General features: G+C 36.2%; 2 protein-coding genes across 5 annotated transcripts in view; one reads left to right on the top strand and one right to left on the bottom strand.

Moving 5' to 3' along the window:
• MTREX (Mtr4 exosome RNA helicase) overlaps positions 1–2011 on the top strand; it is a 39547-nt gene extending 37536 nt beyond the window's left edge. Inside the window, exons 26-27 of one of the 2 annotated variants that reach the window (XM_039355701.1) lie at positions 633–737; positions 1097–2011. In XM_039355701.1, coding sequence (XP_039211635.1) covers positions 633–737; positions 1097–1149 — 158 coding nt within the window. In that variant the 3' untranslated portion in view covers positions 1150–2011. Of the gene's footprint in view, positions 1–632 lie in introns of both variants that reach the window. The other variant, XM_039355692.1, reaches the window with a different exon arrangement.
• PLPP1 (phospholipid phosphatase 1) overlaps positions 1126–22950 on the bottom strand; it is a 77616-nt gene continuing 55791 nt past the window's right edge. For all 3 annotated transcript variants that reach the window (XM_039355710.1, XM_039355718.1, XM_039355726.1), the window contains exons 4-6: positions 16348–16405; positions 2080–2256; positions 1126–1669 (exon numbers count right to left, since the gene is read on the bottom strand). In XM_039355710.1, coding sequence (XP_039211644.1) covers positions 1538–1669; positions 2080–2256; positions 16348–16405 — 367 coding nt within the window. In that variant the 3' untranslated portion in view covers positions 1126–1537. The remainder of the gene's footprint in view (positions 1670–2079; positions 2257–16347; positions 16406–22950) is intronic.

Raw genomic sequence — 22950 nt, 5'->3', positions numbered from 1 at the left:
TATAGGCCTAATTTCTTCAAATTCTCATTGATAACAAAAAATCTATCCCCTGCCTTAATCTATATCCACCCGGGCTACTTTTACAGTTCAAGCTCACAAGTTTCTCAGAATGTTTGAAACAAGACATACTTTTCATCAGGTCTCATTGCAGAATATAAAAACATATAGGGGAGAGATAGGTTCTCTTTTTTTAATGATCTGCATTCACAATAAATTTGTGACATATGCTAAGGCTAAAATATAATACATGAAATCTCTTGTATTTTCTTTCCAAAGCACAGAATGAGAAAGGGAGGGATGTCTTGGGATGCCCCAAAGACCACAAAGCCCCCATATTAAGCATGAATTTCAGGGATGGTTAGCCAAAGCCCATCGTACATAAAGGAAATAATCCTGTGGATTTCAGAGCCATTTTTAAACTTTTTGTTACACTCCTTCTCTTTGCTTCAGATAAAGAGAATTGAATGAATGAGCTTGATTTTACGTACAGCTCCACAAAAAACAAACAAACACCATAATAGAAGCAACAGTCCTATTCTATTTACTTCATAGAAAGGGCCCCATTACTTTGCAGAAAATGATTAACATGAATATCTGTCTACCTATTTTTATCTGTATATTTTCTCATTCAGGTAGCATAATTCGATGTATGAGGAGGCTAGAAGAATTGCTTAGACAGATGTGCCAAGCAGCAAAGGCCATTGGAAATACAGAACTGGAAAACAAATTTGCAGAAGGTTTGTATGTACAATATTATATAAATATGTGCATCTTAAAATGTAGAATATATTTACAAGCAGTTTAAAATTGCTTGGCCATAAGCCAAAGTATTCTGTTTGAACCGAACATGCCTGTTATAATCTGTTGCTGAGTTTGAAGGGGGAGAGGTTATCTAAGAGTCTGCTAATGTTTCCATAACAATCAAAATAGTTGTACAATATCTTGACATGGAAATTGGGAGAAAATAAGATATTTTGAAAAGTCAGCACTGGACTTGTTTTGTTTTACTAGATCTTATTATCATGAGCAAGTAAGTAGTATGTGACTACAATTATGTCATTAACGTTGGATATATATATATTTTTATTCTCAACAGGAATTACAAAAATCAAGAGAGACATAGTGTTTGCTGCAAGTCTTTATCTATAAGAAGAATGTGTGGTGTCTGAACAGCCTTCATTCTGCAGCAGTTACTCCAAAAAAGAGCTACTAAAATTACCAGTGCTTCCTCTTCCCAAGCAAGACAGATTCTTATTTTGAATGTATTCCACTGCTGTTTGTAATAAGTATTACATATTATTTTAATTAAAAAATAGTCAGGATACTGTGTTAAAAAGCATAAGCTTGAACCAATAGAAATTTGAGGTTTTTAAATACATTGTTGTTAACTATATACATGTAAAGTGAGTACTTAAGAGGTATAGCAGCAGCAATCCCTTCAAAAGGCATTTATTTCTTTTTTACATAGACCAGAAATTTTGTGAAATTTTCCTGTTAAATAGGAGGAGATTCCACAGGATAATAGCTTTTGAACATATCATGGCTGGTGATTACTGCCATAGTGATTTCCGTTGGTAGGTGTCTCATGTAGAGTTGTATGTGAATCTTCCTCCTCCTTCTGTTTAAATGTACGGCCTCTCTCTTTGAAGAAATCTGAGACATATACAACCTGTAGGTACACAATAATTGTGTCAGCAGATAGAACATTACTTACATTATTGTTAACCGTCCTTCTGTACACATCAGCCACTGGGTATATTTGAACTAGAAGTCTTTCTCTAGAAGTGATGGCTGACACCCAACAATTGATTTACAGAGCAGGTAGGGAGGAAAAAACCGATGTGGGATAGTGAAATCTGGTAAAAGGCTGCTTTGTTCTCCAGTATTGGCAAATGGAAATGCAAAACTTCATGTCATCTTTTTCCCATTGCAGTGAACCTATTACACATGAAACTGGCAGTTTAAATATATGAAAGCCCCTTTGCGATTTATTTCAGTTGAAAAAAAAAAACCAGAAAGGCTTAAGTCAAATTAGCTTATTTGAAAATGGAAATGATCAAAAAATTGTTACAGACTTACAATAAGGGTTGCTACCAGTGCTCCCTGGATGAGACCAGTCAACACGTCGCTCCAGTGATGTTTGTAATCAGAAACACGGGAGAGGCCCACATAAATGGATGCAGCAATAAGTCCAAACTGGACTGTAGGACGCAAAAGTCTTGCCCAGTCACCTTTCATTCTGGCCTGAAGATAAAGCTAAAACCCAAAAGGCACACTTTTAGCAAGATGCGTCAAAAGTTAAATATTTTTTGTAGAAAATACAATCACCTAATGGATAGTAATGGATATAGTATTGGCATCGCAGAAGGCAAATAGATCATCTTGCTGACATAAGCGTAAAGACAACTTGAGTGCTGCTTCTTCATATTCAGTATTGTGCTTAATATTTTTACACATATCCTTTCTATCAGCCTGTATATATATATGTATGTATGTATGTATGTATAAAATGTTGCCCATTTTTAAATTCAAAGTGTTACGGTGTTCAATAATAACTTACAGATGTCGTGGTTGTCTTCTGAATAAGGAAATAGTCAATGCCACAATCATTTGACAAGTCACTGTGAAAAACATCTTGCAAGTATTCTGAGGTGTCTAATAGTTATCTTAGAGTATGGGAATATTAATCACAAAATAGTAGCAGTAATGACCAGTAGCAGTAATGACTAGAACCAGAGATGGCATTTTTCTGAAGGCGCTTCCCCTTTTTTTCAAGATGGTCACAAAAGTGCTCGTTCTTACCAAGCAATATTCACTGTGGCCTAGAATTGACCTTTCAGACCATAGTTCCTTAGTATCCCTCGAGGAGCACAAAAATATTGGCAGGTAATTTATTCCCATACACTATAACTATTCAACAAATAATTATATGGTGTCTCGGGCATGGCCACGAAAAATACCAATAGAAGCAAACCATTGTGTAAAGTCGCACATGCTATGAACTGAACGGCAAATAGCATGTGTGCTTCCAAAGATAAACATGAAAAGCTGCCTTCCTGCTAGAAACATTAGATCTATCTGAATGAATACACATACACAGATTTAGGTTTCTGAAACTAGTGATTACATCACCCTTTTGGTACTCATCTGTGTCAGTCTGCTATAAAAAGACTGAAGTTCAATGCTACCGGTATATGTAGCAATTTTTAAATAACCAGGTAAGTTTTTCATACATTGAAGCTGTACTTGGTCTGGCTTTTTTAAATGTTTGTATGATTGAAGTTTAAGACATTTTGCAGACATATTCTTCAAAGATGAATGCAGGATTTTTGACACTAAGGCAGGTATGAAGTTCAACATAGTAAAATTGCATAGTAGTGTTCAAACCAAACAGTTTTCTCTAGACCTTTTTTGTGACTCTAACCGTTACACTAATGTAAACCATTTATTTCCAATGAGAACTAGAGCCAGGAGTAATTCTGGTGGTCTAAAAAAAGCAGGCTGGCATTCATCCTTTTTTCCAGTTTAGGAATTCCAATGAAGACATTGAAAAATGCTTTACTTGGCTAACATGGTTTCCACACACAAGCAATTGCTATAGTTGGCAGAGCGACATTACACATGTAGGAGGGAAGGTGGTATATGTGGTTATGAGTGGGAGAAAAGGTGGAACCTTAAGACAGTCATTTAGAAACTTGTGGCTCAAACACAAAACCGGTTGAGTGCCCGGGATCTAGGTGGTAACTGGTAGGATTTCATCCTACTTGCCAATATGTCAAAATTGAATGAATGATTAAAATGTGGTGTTTGAACCTCCCTGAAGTAGAAATGGTTTCATAAAGCAGGACTCTGAACAACTGAGATGGCAAAACAGGAAACGTGGCTTTAATGTTTATTCATGGATTTTATTTCCATATGTTAGGGGCACTAAGATGCTCAGGGTTTTGCCAGGCTCCAGGCAGAAATAAAGGAGAAACAGCATTTGCTGCACTATCTCTTCTTCAGATGTTAAAGGAAAGTGATTAATGGGGAAATAAAAAAATCTAAATACATTTACGACTGAGGCAAATTAAGTGATACGGGATTCTTCTAAGGTTGGAAGGGGTTGGGTCCAGCATATCTGTGATTTTTCAGGGCACATCGCTTTCTGGGTCTTATCATAAAAGCCCCGAAGCCTGAGAGTATGGGCAAGAGGTAGGATGACCATAGAGTTCCTCTGAGATCAGATCTCTATACTGAGGGAAATGCAAAATATTTTTATTCTCTATTCCAAAATCTATATGCCATTCGTGCCAATTTGTAGATTAGAAAATTTACAAACTCGTCCTAAAGCTTCAAAAAGTCTTTTTAAAACATTTACACAAGATATTGTATTAAACTGAAAAGATTCTGTACTCTTTATCTGCAATAAGTAATTTGCAATCATATTCATGTTACCATCAAGTTCCACATCTCTCAGAAGCTGTTAATTGAATTCCAGTAGGTGTTTCAAGGTGGAAATTATTGCAAGTTTAGGTAGCTAATGACTTAATACATTAGATTAAATTGGAGTGGCATATAAATTGTATAAATAATACACTGAGGTGAACCAAGACTTATATTTCATTTTCTTCAGCAATTGGGATATTTCCAATGGATTTTTCATGAATGTTGTGCAAGCTTTTGGGTTGCTGCCAATTGTAGGGGAGGAGCAGGAGTACGAGGGGTTAAATGGTTACAGCAGCCTGGTAGTTTGAAAGATGCTAGTGATGGAGACATCGGTGCCGAGGCATTTCTAAGCTTGCTGGCCCTGAGCAAAAGCATGGAAGCAAATGACTTGTTTATAAATTTACAACCGAACCACTTCTCTACCCTATTCCAAAAGTGGTTATATTATATGTTGTTGCATTTACAGGCTACATTTAAAAATTCTTTTATTAATTTAAAATAACCTCCCTTAGATCATGTCCACCCATAGGTTACATCAAGATATGTTTAGGCAAATTAGATAACCTTTTACCCATAATTAAACATATAATCTTTACTACAATATGAAATGCAACCCTTATTCAACTACATTCCCTATTCAAAAAGTACCATAGATCCATTTAATATATTTCCAGGAAGATAAACATTTCCCTTCTAAGGTTATAAATATCACAGCCAGCAAACTTAAAAGGGGTTTTGGAACCACCATTAAATAGTTGTAGAAGATCTGACAAAAAATGAGTAATATGTAATTATTTCTAGTCATTTTCTCCACTTCTTTATTCACAGAATGTGCAATCCTCTGACTGTAAATACAGAGCTGCCTCAACAGGACACACTGATTTTTTGGGGGGCGGTGGGGGGGGGGGAGATTCTTCTTAGTGCCTGGTTATGGTGTGCTCCACCAGAGCAAAATTTTCCACTACAATGCTACTCTTGCTAAGGGTCTCCACGGAATTATACTCTGCAATAAGATCTTACACAGTCTTGACTTAAGAGCTTATAAAATGCAGGCCACGCATTATGTTTTGTTTTAATATCTACAAAGAACTACTGAACGAAAGAATAGAGGAGGAGGTGTATGTCTGCAGGAGTCAGACTTCAAACAAAGGCTATGAGATAATCAAATAATTTTTAAGCATTAAACTGCATTGTAGCTTCAGTCTCTTTTTTGTCATATACACTAAAAATAAATCAGAAGCTTGCAGATCATGTTTAAAGTCAAGACCATAGAAAACGGGGGATTTTAACTCTGAGGTGAGCATCTAATTCATAGCCCTATCTTGTAGTGACACCTACGATTAATAATTCTGCTGAATACAAGCCATGCTGAAATAGAGGGATGGTGCATAAGAATTTACTGATAGCTTAGTTGCAGTTCTGCAGTTTTATGTATATGTTATATAGAATTGCTAAAGATCTCTGTCTCCAATTATAAGGGCAAGCAGAGGAAAGAGATACTGATGTTTGTAACAGATCATTATCACCCAGGGAAGCCATTTAATGAAGTAGGCCCCAAAATGGTAAAAGGTTGCTCAGGCCACATTTTAAAGTCACCTAAAAGGACACTTCGAATCCTAGTCCTGGTTTTGCTTTACAGGGTTAAATTCTAGTCATGTGTTTGTTGGTGTGTCTTTATGATCCTCAGTGTAATGAAAGCAGCAGAGAGAAAAAGGATCCAAGCATAACAACATTTGGTCTGAACAAGAAAAATTTAAATACCTGAACCAGTTCATAAAGATCACCAATCCCTTCTTTAAATTTCTTCAGTTTTCTTTTCTGTTTCTAATCTATAGGCTTATGTATGGACTTAATTGAATGTTTGCAAATCCCACACCCTATTCTTTGAAAATATTTAAACATTTGAAGGTAGCACCAAAAAAGGGTCAACTGATTTGGTCAATAAACACAAAGAGGTTGTACTTTGATCCAAAGATAGGCAAAGGATTGAACTAACTCCACCTTAAAATTTTCTTTAGAAGAAGATTTTTAAAGTTTTTCAATGGGGACATTTACATCCAGTCAGCTAACCCATTTTGCAGAGCTAGTCTGCCAAGCAAAAGATATGACAAGTGGCTGAAAAAGCCTCTCCACTGCCAAGGTCTGCACAGAATATACCTCTAAACTTATCCTATAATGGCCAGACCATGCCTACTGCTGTTGCCTTAACCAATAGGCCCTCCTACTGCAGGCTCTCCTAGGATACTAGACACCAGGGATAACATTTAAATATGGTGCTTTGCCACACATGGAAATTTGCAAGCCTCAGCTGATTCAAAAACTGCTCCCCACTAGTTCTGAAGAGATGCACTAGTTAGGGCTCAATGTTTCCTTAATCTGTAATAAATGTACCCAAAGTTTCTTTGAAGTGGCTTTACATTGGTATTTTTAATTATTAAGAGTAAGAAAACTTTCATCAAACAACATTTTACTCAGAGATGAGGAGGAGAATTTTTCCCATTGTGTTTTTCAGGTTACAAAGCCCTTTAAAGAGGGAGGAGTACTGTGCAGAGATCAGTTTAGCTAACAACATCACAGTAGGTCATCTCTTCAAGAGTTCAAGAGAAAAGAAGTTAACAGCATATGCTATTCATAAAAAGGAAGATGTGATAAGATGGACTTTGAAAGCATTGTGTGAAAACCCCACACTGTTTTATAACAGAAAGCAGAGTTATCTAGGAAAAGATTCACTTAGTTATCATTGAATCTTGCCAAGATGACAAACATACTACCTTGTGAGGTCATCTGAGACTGCATTGAGGTCAGGCTCCTCTGTGCTGTGAGCACCATCGTTCTTGCCCTACTTGGGGCACAGCGGTCAAGGAGGTAACAGGAGACTAGATCTAGGTAATGTTTATTGTTTTTTGGGAAGAGGAATTGTGCCATCTTCCTTGAAGGAAGCCATGATATGTATCCTTCTCAATGAGTGATTCTTTGACCCTGCCGTTCTGGGGAAATAATAACTTGTATCCAACCTCTCATTTCAAGGAAAGTTTGTTTAGAAGTTGGTGTGGACCATTATATATACTTGAGTTTCTTCATCGAGGATGGATGTGAGTATAGAAAAAAATAGCACATGGCCAGATATATGCAGTTTTTTTTCAAGTATTTTTCCATACAAGGAAACCCTAGTTGAAATAGATCACATACAAATGCCAAAACGTCAAATCTGGAACATTGACACATATGTCATACATTTCTCATAGATGGGCTTTATACCAATAATTAGGCAGAATACATCCACAAGTGACAATGAATTTGATACATTTTAAGCCTGTGATGGTAGTAATAAATGCTCATTACACATGTCCCAAGCACTTAAAATACAGCTAACACATGTCTGCTAAGTAATAATCATTGCCACACACAGAGATTACAGAAGAGATAAAAGATCTGCATTTCACTAAGGGCCAAAAAGACATGGACATGATTGTATCTCTAGTTTTCTCCCTCCCCCATGCACTTAAAAGCAGTTGGACTCAGTTTTCTTCTTCAAGACAGCAGCAGTTGGGGTGAACTTTTGTTCTTGCCTTGCAACACCACCACCACCACGCTGAAAAAACACAGCTAAAATTCTTCCCCCACAATTTCGTTAACAACACTCTTCATATGGCTGCAAAAAATCTTCATCACCACTATAAGGCAGCAACAGATACACATTTGCTGCTGATTGTCGGGAATATCACAGCCCAACATCTTTGGAAACCAAAATCCATGGGGAGCAGAAAAGGGCATACACTCCTTTTACATGTCCCCCCTTTATATTTTTCTTTAAACTGGGGAAACTTAAAAAAATTTTTTATAATTAGAAAGGAATGACTACTTTTTTATGACTCTCAAAACTTTGGGTTGAGACCAACCCAAAATGTATTAACCATTGATTTAAAAGTAAAAAGGAGGATCAAACATAAAACAGAAGCTAAAGAATATTACAAAATATTATTGTCTCTATTGTTACCACTGTAACCTATGTCTCGAGGACGAAAAGAAGTACAGTATTATTGTCTATAACTAAGGCATAAAGCTAAACATTTAAAATAGAAATAGGTTATAATAAAACAGAATAGTGTCATCTAGCTACTGTATATAAATATATTTAGTAACAGTCATAAGCTCAGCACTGTTATATTCAATAAAACTGTCAACCATTATAAGAGTAGAATTCCCTCTATAATTCCACTCTTTCTCCACTGACCAACCTTGGTCTCAATGTACTGTATCATACCAGGAGACCTATTAATGATAGCCACTTTTCTGCCATAGTTGTCACTTGCACTGGTGATTGCTTATTTATAAACAGCTCCTCGATAGGCCTTGCCATGGCAGCTACAGCCTTCAGAGATGCCAAGCCTCTCATCCCAAGAATCCCAGCAATGCATCCACAACCCCTGCCAATCCAGTAAGGCACAACACTATTCAGTTGGCATCTTGCCACTGCCGTTGTTCTTGTTGACCATTTGGAATCTTCCATGATCACCACCTTCTTCAGTTTTGTAATCCTTCAACCAACAACCAACCATACATTCTCTCTGCTATCCTGATATGCATCTTTTAATCTCACTTTCATTTCCTTTAGCATTTCTAGTTCCACTCAGTAGGACTTTCACATAAATGTTCTTTCCACTACAATCGCTTTCAAATAATAATAATAATAATAATAATAATAATATCTGAATATTATTATATCTGAATATTATTATATCTGAAGAACAATGATGAAGATGCACTGAAATTAGTATATCAGGAAGGCTTACTGACTACTGGAGAGACCAAACTGTCCTACAAGAAAGACCAAATGAAGAACAGAATAGAGGCATGGGAAAACAAAGCACTACATGGCCAATACCAGAGCCGAGGTGGCGCAGCAGTTAGGGTGCAGTACTGCAGGCCACTTTAGCTGACTGTGTTCAGCAGGTCAGCGGTTCAAATCTCACCGGCTCAAGGTTTACTCAGCCTTCCATCCTTCCGGGGTAGGTAAAATGAGGACCCAGTTTGTTGGGGGCAATGTATATATATATATATATATATATATATATATATATATATATATATATATATATATATATATACACACATTGCTTACTGGTGTACACCGCTTAGAGAGTGCTTGCACTTAAAGCAGTATATAAGTCTCATAAATAAATAAATAAATAAATACATAAATACATAAATAAATAAATACATTAAAAAAATAGCTGGGAAAGCAGATAATAACAATGGCAATGGCTAAGAGCAGGAAAATTGAAGAAAGAGACTGAGGGACTTATTCTGGCTGCACAAGACCAAGCCTTAAGGACAAATGCATATAAAGTCAAAATTGAGAAGACAGCAACAGACAGTAAATGCCGCCTAGGCAAACAAGCTGAAGAAACAGTGGACCACCTGGTAAGCTGTTGCAAGAAGATTGCACAGACTGACTACAAGCAGCGGCATGACAAAGTAGCAACAATGGTGCATTGGAAGAGCTGCAAAAAATATCATTTGCCTGTAAGCAAAAACTGGTGGGATCATAAAATAGAGAAAGTCATGGAAAATGATAAAATTAAACTGCTCTGGGACTTCAGAATTCAAATAGACAAGCACCTGCAACATAACACCCCAGATTTAACAATTGTCGATAAGAAAGACAAAAAAGTCTGGATAGTGGACGTGGCAGTGCCTGGAGACAGCAGAACAGAAGAGAAAGAACTGGAGAAGATAACAAAATACAAAGACCTACAAATAGAAATAGAAAGACTGTGGCAAAAGCAAGCAAGGGTAGTACCAATAGTAATAGGCTCCTTGGGTGCAATCCCAAAACAACTGGAGCACCACTTGAACACCATTGGCATTGACAAATTCGCTATTAGTCAATTGTAAAAGGCGGCCTTACTAGGAACCGCTTCCATCCTGCGACGATATCTGTAATACCATCAAACATCCACATCTGCTTATCCCAGGTCCTGGGTAAGGACTCGATAGGTAGACAAAATGCCAAATCCAGTCTGAACATCTGGCTGACTGTGCGATGATCCATAATAATAATAATAATAGTAGTAGTAGTGGTGGTGGTGGTGATGGTGTTGATGATGATGATGACGGTGGAGGTGGTGATGTTGGAAGGGACCTTTGAGGTCTTCTAGTCCAACCCCCTACTCAGGCAGGAAACTCTTGTTCCTCCCAAACTGAAATACCTCTATTCTCTGTGTCATCTTACACAGAGTAATATAAAGTAAAATCTAACTCTCTCAAGTGTAGGAATCTGAATTAAAGCATCCCCACCAAATATCCAGGCTATGCATAAAACTTTCCAACAAAAGTGAGCTTATCACCCTTTAAATAATTGCTTTCATGATCTACCTTTTTGTAACTTTGGATTCCATTAGAAATTCAAAATACATTCCATCATGACCTTTTGAGTCTTTACTAGAATAAGATGGTTGCATTTAAAGAATGTTAAAACTGCCTTGCAAAATCATAGTGATGATGAATCTAATCCTGGATTGTAGTTCCAACAACAATCATTCAGTTACTTCTGCACATTTGTGAACAGCCATTTGCATGCTCAAAAGAAAACCTCAATATTTTGGACAGATGAATAAATAGGAAAAACTGGATGATTAAATAGACTAGACCTCCCTCTTTCTCTTTCTCTTTCTGTATCTCTTCTTTCACCCAAAGTTGTTGATATATTACAAGTGTATGCTTAGAAAGCATGTCTAGTAAAAATCAAGGGACATTAACTTTTGGATGTTATGTGATTTGTATGCCTAATTTTCAAATCCCTGCCAATTGTTAGGATTAAGTTTATCTGCTCTGTCAAATGATTTCCTTGGCTTCCATGAGGCAAGAAAAATAGCATTCCCTTAAGAGACTCGTTGAAAGTTTCCATCAGGCTCAGTCAAGGACTGTTACAGCTGAGAAAAGCCAAAAAAGGTAAAAATTGCAAGTTGAATACGATGCTTAGGGACTGCATCCATGCAGTCTTTCTCACAGTCATATAAAATTGTCACTGCCTTCTTATGGCCTTTTAAAATTATTTCCCAATCTATGTTAGAGCTCTAAAATTCCCAAGCAGTCCCCCATCCCAGCTGACACTGCTTAGCATATGCAGTTGGTAAAGTCTGGCTTGTTAGTGTCATTTACTAAGACTATAGCAGTAAAATAGGAATAAAAAATAACATTGAGAATTCTTGAATTTGAAATAAATACATAAACCATGTATCTGTGAAACAAACAAGCGTCTTATGTAGACTTCAGCTTACAACCATTTAACAACTATTTGAAGATATGACAGCCCTGAAAAAAGTATTTTATGACCAGTCCTCACACTTAAGACCATTGTAGCATTCTTGTGCTCACATGATCAAAATTTGGGCATTTGGCAACTGACATGTATTTACTACAACTGCAGTGTCTCAAGTATCATGATTATCAACTTCCCAGAGGGCTTCCAACAAGCAAAGTCAATGTGGGAAGTTGGATTTGTTTAATGACCACAATGATTCGCTTAACAACCATGGCAAAAAGGTCAAAAAATCAGATGCAACCCATTTAATAATCATATTGCTGTGCTGTTCCTGTCCCAATTTTGGTTCTAAGTTGAGCATTATCTCTATTAACATTGTTGAAAAGAAACAGCAATACTATGCTCAATGAAATCTGATAATTTCTGAATGTATGTAAATTGCTAGGTAATAAATTTAAAGATAGCATAAGATGAATTTCATTTTATAAGAAGTAAAAGATAACATTTCTTTGAGTCCAGCTTGATTCCTGGTGACTTCATGGACACAGCCATGGGGTTTTCTTTGAACTACACAAAAGTGCTTTGTCAATGTCTTTTTCTGGGCCTTTTCCTCTCTATTGCAGTCTACTGTCCTAGGAGTCCTTGGAAGTCTTCTATCCAAAGACTAAGCAGGACCCACCATACTTAATTTCTGAGCCCAAGGGCTGAAATGCAGTAACAGACCTCTGCAAGGGGGCTTTATTCCTTGTGGCTGCATCACTGCGGCCTTCTTGGGAGCCATAGGGAAGCCATAGGGAAGCCATTGCTTTCTTCCCAATCTAGCTTGCAACCCTAGGATTTCCTACAGGTCTCACCATAAGTATTAACCAAACCGTCTTCTGCTTAGCTTCTTACTCAGATTGGGTCAGTCAGGTTCTGCCATTGGCTGAGTCCTGATAAGAAACATGCACATGGTACCAGTTATAATCATATCTATCTGTATATCTGTCCTAAAGCATAATATGATAAAGTCGGCTAAAATTAACTTTTTTATGGCTTAGCCTGCTATGCAAGCCAACTCATTTGATTAATTTACCATTTGACATCTTGTGCAAATACAGATGAAGAGAATCATATAAATGCAGCCTGTATCTATTCTGGAAGACTGGAAGAATTTCTAAAAGAGAGTTTGGAGATGAAGGTTGTAGAGAGGAGAGGAAAATGTTTATTCACATGCTGCTGAATTTCAAATTGTGTTACAAAATAGGTTTGTGTGCACCTTTTTTTAGCAGGTCAAACTCTACCCATTAAAACACAGTAGTGCTAGAGGAGGTCAGAAAGGACCCAAAATTTCAGTGAGAACAGTAACTACACTGGCCCAAATGAACCCTTGCTCCAAGAGCATGTGGACCTTCTTACAATCCGGAGGAATTTAAAGAGGAGACATTGAAGAGAATACTCTGATGGAATAAGGAGAATCTGAAGTGCTAATAGTTTCTTCAGAACTGCAATCTAGTTGTCAATGTGGCTGGATTGCACAATTGTAGTTTTTGGGTTGGCTTTGGGATTTTGTCTGTGTGCACAGTCAGTCACACTAGCATATGTGAGATTCCTTTGGTCCTCAAGAGGCTGGAGTTTGAAGCGTCTCCTTATGATTCATCCAAGCTGTGAGTAATGCCACATGTGAGGAACTGGAGAGTCAGGAGCAGCAGACTCACAGCTGGAGCCAAGCGTGCAAGCGGCAGGATGAAGCAGCTTGGAAAGAACATTTGAAACAGGTTAGCAGATGTAGCCGACTGAAAGGGAACAAAATTCTGCACTATCCAACGGAGAGTACATCTGTATGTTGTAAGAGGCAAGACACTTTAATAGGAAAGAACTTTAAAGTTGAACAAACTCTTCCTTAGAGCATAAGATAATACCACGAACTCATTCAAGAATTGAGAGCATTCCTACAGGGAAATTCCTCAAGACATTCTCAAGATCCTTTCTAACTCATCTTATGCGGGGGGTTTCCCTATGCACTTCAGTATGTCATTGGTGCTTTATAATGTACTATCAAGGGTATCTTGTATCCAATGTTCTTATTGTAAATTAAGAACATGAAGCTAAGGTAAACAGTGCAGCTTTTATTAAAAAGGAATTGGTTAGACATCTTGTAACCAAAATTAATTTTCAATTTATTTCTTCAGATTTTTTAAAATCACACCTTCATTACATAAATAAGACAAAGCAGTGAATGCTTTGTGACATGCCAGCCTTGCCCATCAAGACAACTTTGTTTATCTATTTGCCTTCGAATGATCAGGACTAGTTGTAGTTTACTCAAAACAAAGGGGCCAGGTTAGGAAATGGTAGTTTGTAGGAATAAAAATGTGAGCACCATTTTCTCCTTCTTTTATAAATTGGTTTAATCCCTCCAAACAAATTGGCAATTTCTCTGAACTGAAACAAAAAACAATGTCAAGACAAATACAAATTAGGTTTGCCAGTTATTCTGACCCACTGAAGCAAATGAGAAATTTGTGAATAATAAAAATGGATGAGTGCCTAGTACTAAAAGAATTATTTTCAGCATCAGCTTAAAATGATTGATTGACTATTTTTAACATGTTTTAATTTACTTTTGTACTGCTGACTTTCAAGATTTATGATTAGAGTTTTTATTGTGTTGTTGCCCGTTTGTTGTATAATGGCCAAAGGACCATCTTGAAATAAATGTTACTGAAAATAAGAATACTGTAGTCTTGCTTGAATTACTTCTCTAAAATATGTTTAGGGTACTCTGAATGTGATTTAAAAAGCAGCTCAACACTCCAAAAAAGGATTACTTCCACCCAGAACTGTTCAAGAGGGTGATTAAAAACAGTCAAATGGCAGCCATGACAACTCTATGCAACTGAAGCTTTTTCACATACATAATGCACATAGCACATGTTAGATTTTGATTGCACAATTAACAGCTTCATATTTTAACCCCTCCATCTGTCCATTCTATTAGATAAAAATCTTTGGAAGTAATTAATCTTTCTGCACTTGAGTTCACTTTTAAGTTGCACGACCCTACCGAACAAGCCTCCTTTTTTGGGGGGTGCTGTATTTTCTCAGAGATAATTTGCTTGGGATGCCAAGTAGGACCAAAGTAAGTGATAGCAAGATACCTTCTCTTCCCAAGTGTCAGAGAAGAGCATCTCTTTCTAATCCAAATAACAAGGGCATAGGTGCAGAAAACACCTATGAGGAGAAGGCTTAGTACCTATGGATTTGCAGGCTTATCTTCTCCAGCCAGAGTTGATTTGCTTGACAGGTGTGTTTTCTGGGAGAAGGTGCTGGTGATTCTCACTCTCAGGAAGGGAAGGTAGACCTGCCTATAGGCTTTTATGGGTCAGCCTCCTTCCAGAAGCTAAGTTAGTTCCTCATCTCATCCCACTGAATTTTTTCAACCTTAATTAAAACAAATTTCTTGCGATGAGCATTCAAGAATAACTTATGTTTTTTTCTCTCTCTCTCTAGTTATTCCTATTTTATCATGGACATTTTAATGTATATCCTTTTTGAGTATCTTACTATGGTCAACCATCTGGAGACTTTGCAGATTACAAACAAGATTTGGATTTGTTTTGCGACATGCAAAATAAACTCTCATTTATTATTTTATTAAACAAAATTAGATAACTGCTCTACTAGAGAGAATGCTAAGCAATGAGCAGAATAAAAACACAGTACACTAAAAAGACCATTTAAAACACTAAACATCATTGAGGCCTCAATAAAACTTGTATTCATCCTCTATCTCAGCTTCATCAACATCCTGGCCCCAATCCCGGGGAAAAAGTCAGGTTTCATCATTTTTCCAAAAGTCAACAGGGTTAAGGCCATCCATTTCTCCAGCAGATAACTGTTCCACAAGTCAGGCACCCTCACACAGAAGGCACACTTCAAAGGATCCATCAGGCAACACAACTACACTGTGGGGACCTGGACTATGCCTACCCTACCAAAGCAGCTGGGGACAGATAAGCTCATAAGTAAATGAACAAGCACACAAACATAAATATCTCCATCTTCCAATTGCCTGTCTCATTTAAGGGATTCCAATCAAGCTTGCAGCTATAATACAACCTATATGGATAAAAGGTTCCCCAAAATTTAATTTTCTTAAACAGTTTTGGATATAATCAATTATAGCTAAAGAGAGATTTTCTGAGAGGCAGGATAAGAGAAATCCACTTGGTCAGTCAATATTCTTTCCAAGAATGTTCCAAGAGATAGCTGGTGCAAGAAGACAAGAAATCAAATCTTTCAGCAGCATTTTAATGCAAGACTGAATATAAATAATACAGATGTAATTGTGCCTAAAGAAATTCCAATTAGAGTACTGTGTAAAAGAAAAGAGTATTTCTTTTTGACTGATGGACTTTAAAAAAAAATATTCCAAATTTATCCCCCAATCTACTTGTTCATCTGGCTTGAAAATATCCTGTTAATTCAATTGACGTCTGCAGGGAGGTATTGACCAAGAATTCCAAACACCCCCATTCCACCCCCAAATCACTTTTATTTAATGCTTCCCTTGCACAAATTGCCCAAAAGAAATTCTGCTGATGCAGCAAATATTTCCACCTCAAACTTTTTAAACATCATAACCAGCTGCTAAAAATACATATACTTACTGCTAGAAACAGCATGCAATACATGGAGAATGATGAATGTCCAGAATAAAATGACAGTCTGAAAAATAAGAATAAATGCATTTGTTATTTTTTTTAATATACAAGAATCTGTTCCTTTATAAAAAAAAAAAGGAAAAGAAAATGCAGAGCAAATGTAGCAGATTTTTTTCACATTTGAGATGCAAAATTTGAATTTGGCAAAATACACTCAGTAACTTTGGACAAGTTACTATTTCTCATATTTTCCTTACTGGAAAATTGTGAAGAAAAATGCTAAGCTGAGTCCTTGAAAGAGAAGACAGTGATATAGACATATCCAAACAGAAGCAAGGAGAGCAATAACAGTGTTTTTGTAGTTTACATACAATTTGTAATTTCTATTCCAAATGAGTTATGTTCACTTGAATTAATAAATTAAAATGTTTGTCTATATATTGATCAATGTTTTATAACTTTAACATTTATCTATTTGATTCTGTACTGCCTTAAAAGTTCAGCTTGTCAGCCCAAAAGATTAAGAGAGTACTTAATCCACAATACAAACGATGCAGCATTATTAAAACATAACTGTGAACAGTTTGGAGATATAGGATTACCCAGTTTTGGATTTTATACCGTGGGGTGCTCAGCTGGCTTTTGGGGTTCTCACAAGCTTTGATTCCTAGCCTTGATGCAAGGGGTGATCATAACGTCGCAGAACTAGACCGTATTATCTCCATATATGGATGAAAAGGATGAGAGTGAGAGAAGAGCAAACAGTGTGCCTAAACAAATTCATGCCAAGGATTTCAGACTATTACAATTAGTCTTCTATTCTTGGATGCAGCGTTGCCAAAAGACACAGCCAATATAGCCTGACCTTTCAACATCAGAATGCACCATGGTATATTAGCTATACTTTCATGTTTTCAGACACAGATCATGTCTCTCCTAGAGAACTTCAGAGAAAGTTATTAATGGTATTCTAATTCCATCTGGAAATACCTGTCCTTTATAGCTTATCAGTTCCCCAGCTGTATTTGTTTTTCTTCTCTGTCACTGCCTGCCATAATTTTAATATTTTAAACAGAGACACAATAGAGATACTGCTCAGTGTTCCTCTACAACTCTTTTTTCCAAAGGCAGTCTCAGAGCAGAACATTTTGTCCCTCCTGCCAGCCATTTTTTCCAAACTCTTGCAGCATTTGTGCAGACAATGTTCCTCAATCTCTGTCCCTCCAGTCCTAGTTGGTAAATAAGCAAACCACAATGAGAAAGTGTCCATCTCTGGAAACTCAAACCTTTATTTACTTATATTTCATCTTCCTCTTTTATCATGTTGTTAAATTATTTAAATCATCCCAATAGCAGATCATATATCAAGTCTCAAGTGCTTTCAGGATGCTATTGTTTCAACTGTCCTTGCATATCTTTCTCCTGGAAAGGTTTATTTCAACAAGTCAGATAATACAAAGCTAGAGTATACATTTTATTTTGACTTCTCACTCTGGCCATTAAGGCTAATGTTAACACTTCTTTCCCAAATAAGCTATTTAAAAATATGAAGGAGCTACTAACCTAAAGATACCTGGCACTAGAGCTCTTTCTAGGTTCATCAAGAGAGAAACAATCTAGAAGAGATGTTTTTTTCATCACAAAACATACATGGCATACATCTCATGGAAAACATAGCAAGAAGTTAGATTTGTAATTCTTTTTAAACATGCTTTGAACAATTCTTCTATGTAGTTGCACAAAATTCATCCTTGTCTGAAGAAGATACTATTGTAAGACCTTTCACAATGCTATCAATACAATTTGGATACTGACATGGTATGTTCTGTATTAGGAAAAAAAATCAGTTTGTAATCTAATCATGAATGCAACCAAATTATGTTAACCATTTTAGCTCATATTGCAAAATCATATTTTTTATCACTAAAAGTTAACTCAAGGAGGCACCCTGAGTAGAGTGAAGGATCTTAAAAGGAAAAGGGACTTGAGCTGGGTTGTTTAAATTGCAAGAGAATATGAGGCAAATAAAGAACCATGTAGCAAAACCTCCATGTTTGCTCAAGTGTATAATTTCGAGAAGCTAGGCTAATTATATCTCTGACAACTGTTTCCATATAATAGCTAAGTTTTTTAATTCCAACTTTGTCCAATTCAAATTTAAAAAAAAATTAGAACTGATTTTTAAAATGTGTCCCTCTGATAATGCTAAATCAAGATGATGCTGAAAATGTTCTGAAAAAAAGAAAGGAAAGCATTCACAAATAACAGCTTATAAACAGAATTTATAAACAACTAATTGCCCCCCCCCAAGCATGAGGATGCAGCTTCCAGATCCCCACAGCAGTTTAAATCTGTTGCCTCTTCTTCTCACCATCCCACATTTCAAGAAACTCATAGTTGCTGAAGTGGGGCAGTTGTTAATTATTGACATAAGTGACATCTTTAACCTGAGAACTGCTGACTCTCGGCATATTACTGTTACTCAGAGCAAATGAAGTCATATGAGATCTGAATTGAACCACAACATTTATGTATAGTATCTACAGTAAGTAATCAAGATTGTAAGAAAAGTAAAAACTCACACATTTTTTGGAGGCTTAAGCATTTGCTATTACCTTCTGGGAAACATCTGCATAATTCTCACTTGCATCCAGGCATCAGGGATAGTGTAACCCAGTAGGAAGCAGAACCCAGAATCAAGTATTTGGCATATTCAACTTCTTGATATAAATATGATACAATGTAAGCTAACTCAATAGTAAGCTATAACAAGCTCTATAGCATGTAATAAATAGATGTCCTGACTAATTAGATGAGGTATTATACCATCTAATGGATGTTTGTATATGATTAAAATAGACAATTGTTAGAAATAAAAGGACCATTATAAAACAGAAGGATGTGATTTGTAATTAGGATAACATAATTTTCTATAAGATGGGAAATATGAAAATACTAAGAGGGTCGGTATAAGGGAAGTTTTCAGTTACCCAAATGTAATTAATTATGAGAAAAAAAGATAATTGATAAAGTTATTTTGAATATTGATGGGAAATTAAAATTGGAAAAAAAGAGAAGAAAAACAGGATACGGATTGAATAAGGGAACTCTGATTGCCAATACATTTGAGATATGTTTTGGTTAGAGAAGATATTATAAACTGATATTACTGACACTATGTATAACATTAGAAACACATGATGAAGATGTTTATATTTAATTGTATAGGTATTAATAGCGGTAAGAATTATACTTGTATAGTGGGGAAAAATGATTATTATTAGAAGAAGTGAGAATCAGGGAAATACTGGATGGTGTAGCATTTTGAGTGAAAGTTAATATATACCACTGAATGATAAAGGAACCCAGACACCGAGTTGTTTATTAAGTACTTATGATTATAAAACTTGAAATTAATAAAATATTTACAAAAGCATGTAATAAAATTGTACAACAATCCTCCATCCTTTCTCTTACTTTCATAAAATCAATACACTGATTGAAAGTAGATAAACATTTATGTAAGCATTAATTTTTAGAGCTGTTGCCACAACTTTTGTTAATGACCACTACTTTAAACATGTTTAAAACTGGATCAGACAAATTAAAGTAGCAGAGGGCTATTAATAACCACCTCCTCAATTTGGGATCCTCTGTGTTTTATTGGACAATAATTTCTTCATTTTCAGGCAGCATATCCATCAACTATGCTGGTTGGGAATTCTGGGAACTGTAATCCCAAACTCTCTGAAAGGCATCAAGTTGGGGAATGCTAGATTTATTGCATCTTTACATTGTGCAGCATGTCCTTTTTGAGGCAACCTATGTTTAGTTTTGCAATATACCAAAATTACCACAACTTCTAAAACAATATGAAGAGGTTGATTCCATCCAGTATGCAACTCTCTTTTAAATGAAATATGAATGCTAAGAGGGTAAGATAAAATCTCAGATTTTCAGAGTTATCATGTGCTTTAACAAGTCACTATTTTAGAAAACATCAAACTGCCCAGCATATTCAATGTATAAACATTAGAACAAACCATATTGCAAAACACAACCTCACTACCACGAAAACACTCCTAAAACTGACATTTCAAGATATGATGTATTAAGATGAGGACATGTTTTCAATCTGATAACAATTGCATACCTGAAACCATCTTTTGCATCCACATTATACTTTCTCATCATTTGCTACACCCTCAGGTCCAAAATAAGTAAATATAGCAGATGGTATTTTCAACAATAGAGTATTTCATAAAGGCAGAAAAACATTCAATGCCTCAATGAAGTTACACTGACGGTTGAAACTTAATATTCCAGTACTCAACCACAATATTTTAGAACAGTTTGGTTTCAGCATCTACTCTTCTTGCGGATATTAAAGAGGATTTCCTATTTCCTGACAACACAGAACAAAGTAATAAAATAATTTTTAACAAATACTTTCACCTATTATTTTCCTTGAAGTATGAATTTTCCTTCAAATTCTTCCATCAATAACATTAAGAAGCTTTTTGGAGATGACTGCCAGGGGACTGATGAACTGCAAAAACAAATTTTCTCAATAATTTTCTGAACTTGCTAATTATGATCACATCCCCCACCTCTAACAGTAAGAATAACTCATATTTAACTCAAAAGGTTTATAATAAAGAGTATGCTTTGCATGCACTTTAGCAGAGATGCTATCAAGAGCTAAACTTGAAATGGAAACTTCACAATCATTGTACTGTTTCATGGTTCATTTATGTTCATTTTGGACTTTGACTTTTGGGGGAGAGATGTACATTAAGATTAGTCTAAAGGGAGGCATGACGGCAAAGGGTTTCAGAGCCAAAAGATGTTAATGCTCTCTCCAAGCCCTTTCAGATTTGGATTCTGCACTCCAGAATTGAAGGTGGTAGGAAGAGGGAAAGAGGACATCTCTTTTCTCTTTTACAAGTCTCTTCAAGCATTGGTCAGCCTGAATAAACAGCTGCATTTTTCCTGCTATAAGCAACGAAGTTTAAAAAACTGGATTCCATTTGTGCCATTTCCAATTGCTTCAGGAAGGCTGAAGCAAATCATTGCTTCTGCAGGAATCATTTTCTATGTATCAAGCCTTAAGATGCAGGCCAGTGCTTTATTAAACTGAAACTTCTCAAAGTATTAGCAGCTACACACCCATTTGTCTTCCTTGTCAAAACCAACACACGTGTATCCAGCTAAACCATTGACAGAACTATCTCTGGAGATGTTTTTTGACACATGCTTCTGTTAAAGGTCACACAATGGATGAGTATTGTAAACTCCATTTTTATTCCTCATTGCCAAGTGCCATCTCAGTTACACCAAATGCACAGAAGTCAAATTGATTAATCAACCCCTGCTATGGAGAGTCTCTTGATTATGTAGCTGAGAAAGACAAGGATCTGCTTTCTGTTGATCCCTGAAAAACAGCTAATTTTAAAATTTCTGAATATCTAATTTCAGGGTTTTAAACAAGTGAAACTCAACCTATGTCCTGGGATTTGAAAGGGTTTCCAAAATACAAAGAGTATTAACTTAGTAAGAAAGTCCTCCTTTACACAGTTTGTTTGATGAGAAAGACAGAATCTGCTTTGATTACAGGCAATGAAACTGTATCCTACCCAATGTATGCAAACTCTACTTGTGGTATGTCAATATGCAACTTTCCAAAATTCCCATGTGTACAATACATGGGTAAATCAGGTCCATAAAATCTGATAGAAGCCATTTCACAAGTTCAAAAAATAGTTGGGATCCTCATATATGAAAGAGCTTCTAGCCAATCCTGAAATCCAAGTTCATATAGACCAAGAATGTCCTTAGTAACTTTCATGGTCTATTATAACCACGTATGAGCAAGAAAATTGGAACTACAACTTCAATCACTGACAATCTGCAAACTCAACATGGTGGCTTGTATTAAATAAACTATACAGAGATACACATTTAAGTCTAAGTTTTGTGTATTCTATATATGCATGCCTCTAAGTACTGATTGTACTTCTTAAGGGTGGCTGCCATCCACAGCTATACATTCATCTCCTCTGGAATTTAATAGTCAAAGCTGGTCATTTATCTCAAGAGTTACAAGTTTCACCTAGTATATTTCATAGATTAAGGGCTGATCTATATAACCAAGATGTCCTAGCACAAATACAGAACCATTAATCTTCCTCAAGGGCAAATACACCTGATGTCATCTACCAACTCCACCTCAAGTCAATGCTGTGACCAAAATGGAGAAATGATTGAGTCCCAGAAAAGGGTTTAAGCTGGCTTTATTTCTAACTATCTTATACATATAAAGGTTCAACACTTTAGGGCTTCAATGTGGGAAAGCATTAAGATACAGGTCCCAATTTTTAGATGGCAAATGCATTGGAAATTGTCAGCATGGCCACTTTACCTCAGCCTTTGTTCTAGCAAGCACTTATAGAAGCAGCCTTGGAAATAAAAATTATGCTTGAAGCTGATACTTTACAATACACAAGACTCCTATTTTTTTTCTTAATTAAAAGAATCTAAAACAAATAAAATAAAATGGATGGTGGAGTTTTGCAGACCAGAAGAGAATGTCTACTGATGTCATATTGA

The sequence above is a fragment of the Crotalus tigris genome, unplaced genomic scaffold, assembly GCF_016545835.1.
Source record: "Crotalus tigris isolate CLP2741 ecotype Arizona unplaced genomic scaffold, ASM1654583v1 scf7180000017571.3126492, whole genome shotgun sequence".
In the NCBI taxonomy this organism is placed as follows: Eukaryota; Metazoa; Chordata; class Lepidosauria; order Squamata; family Viperidae; genus Crotalus; species Crotalus tigris.
Note: the sequence above shows the minus strand (reverse complement) of the source record. Positions and strands in the feature narration are given on the sequence as shown.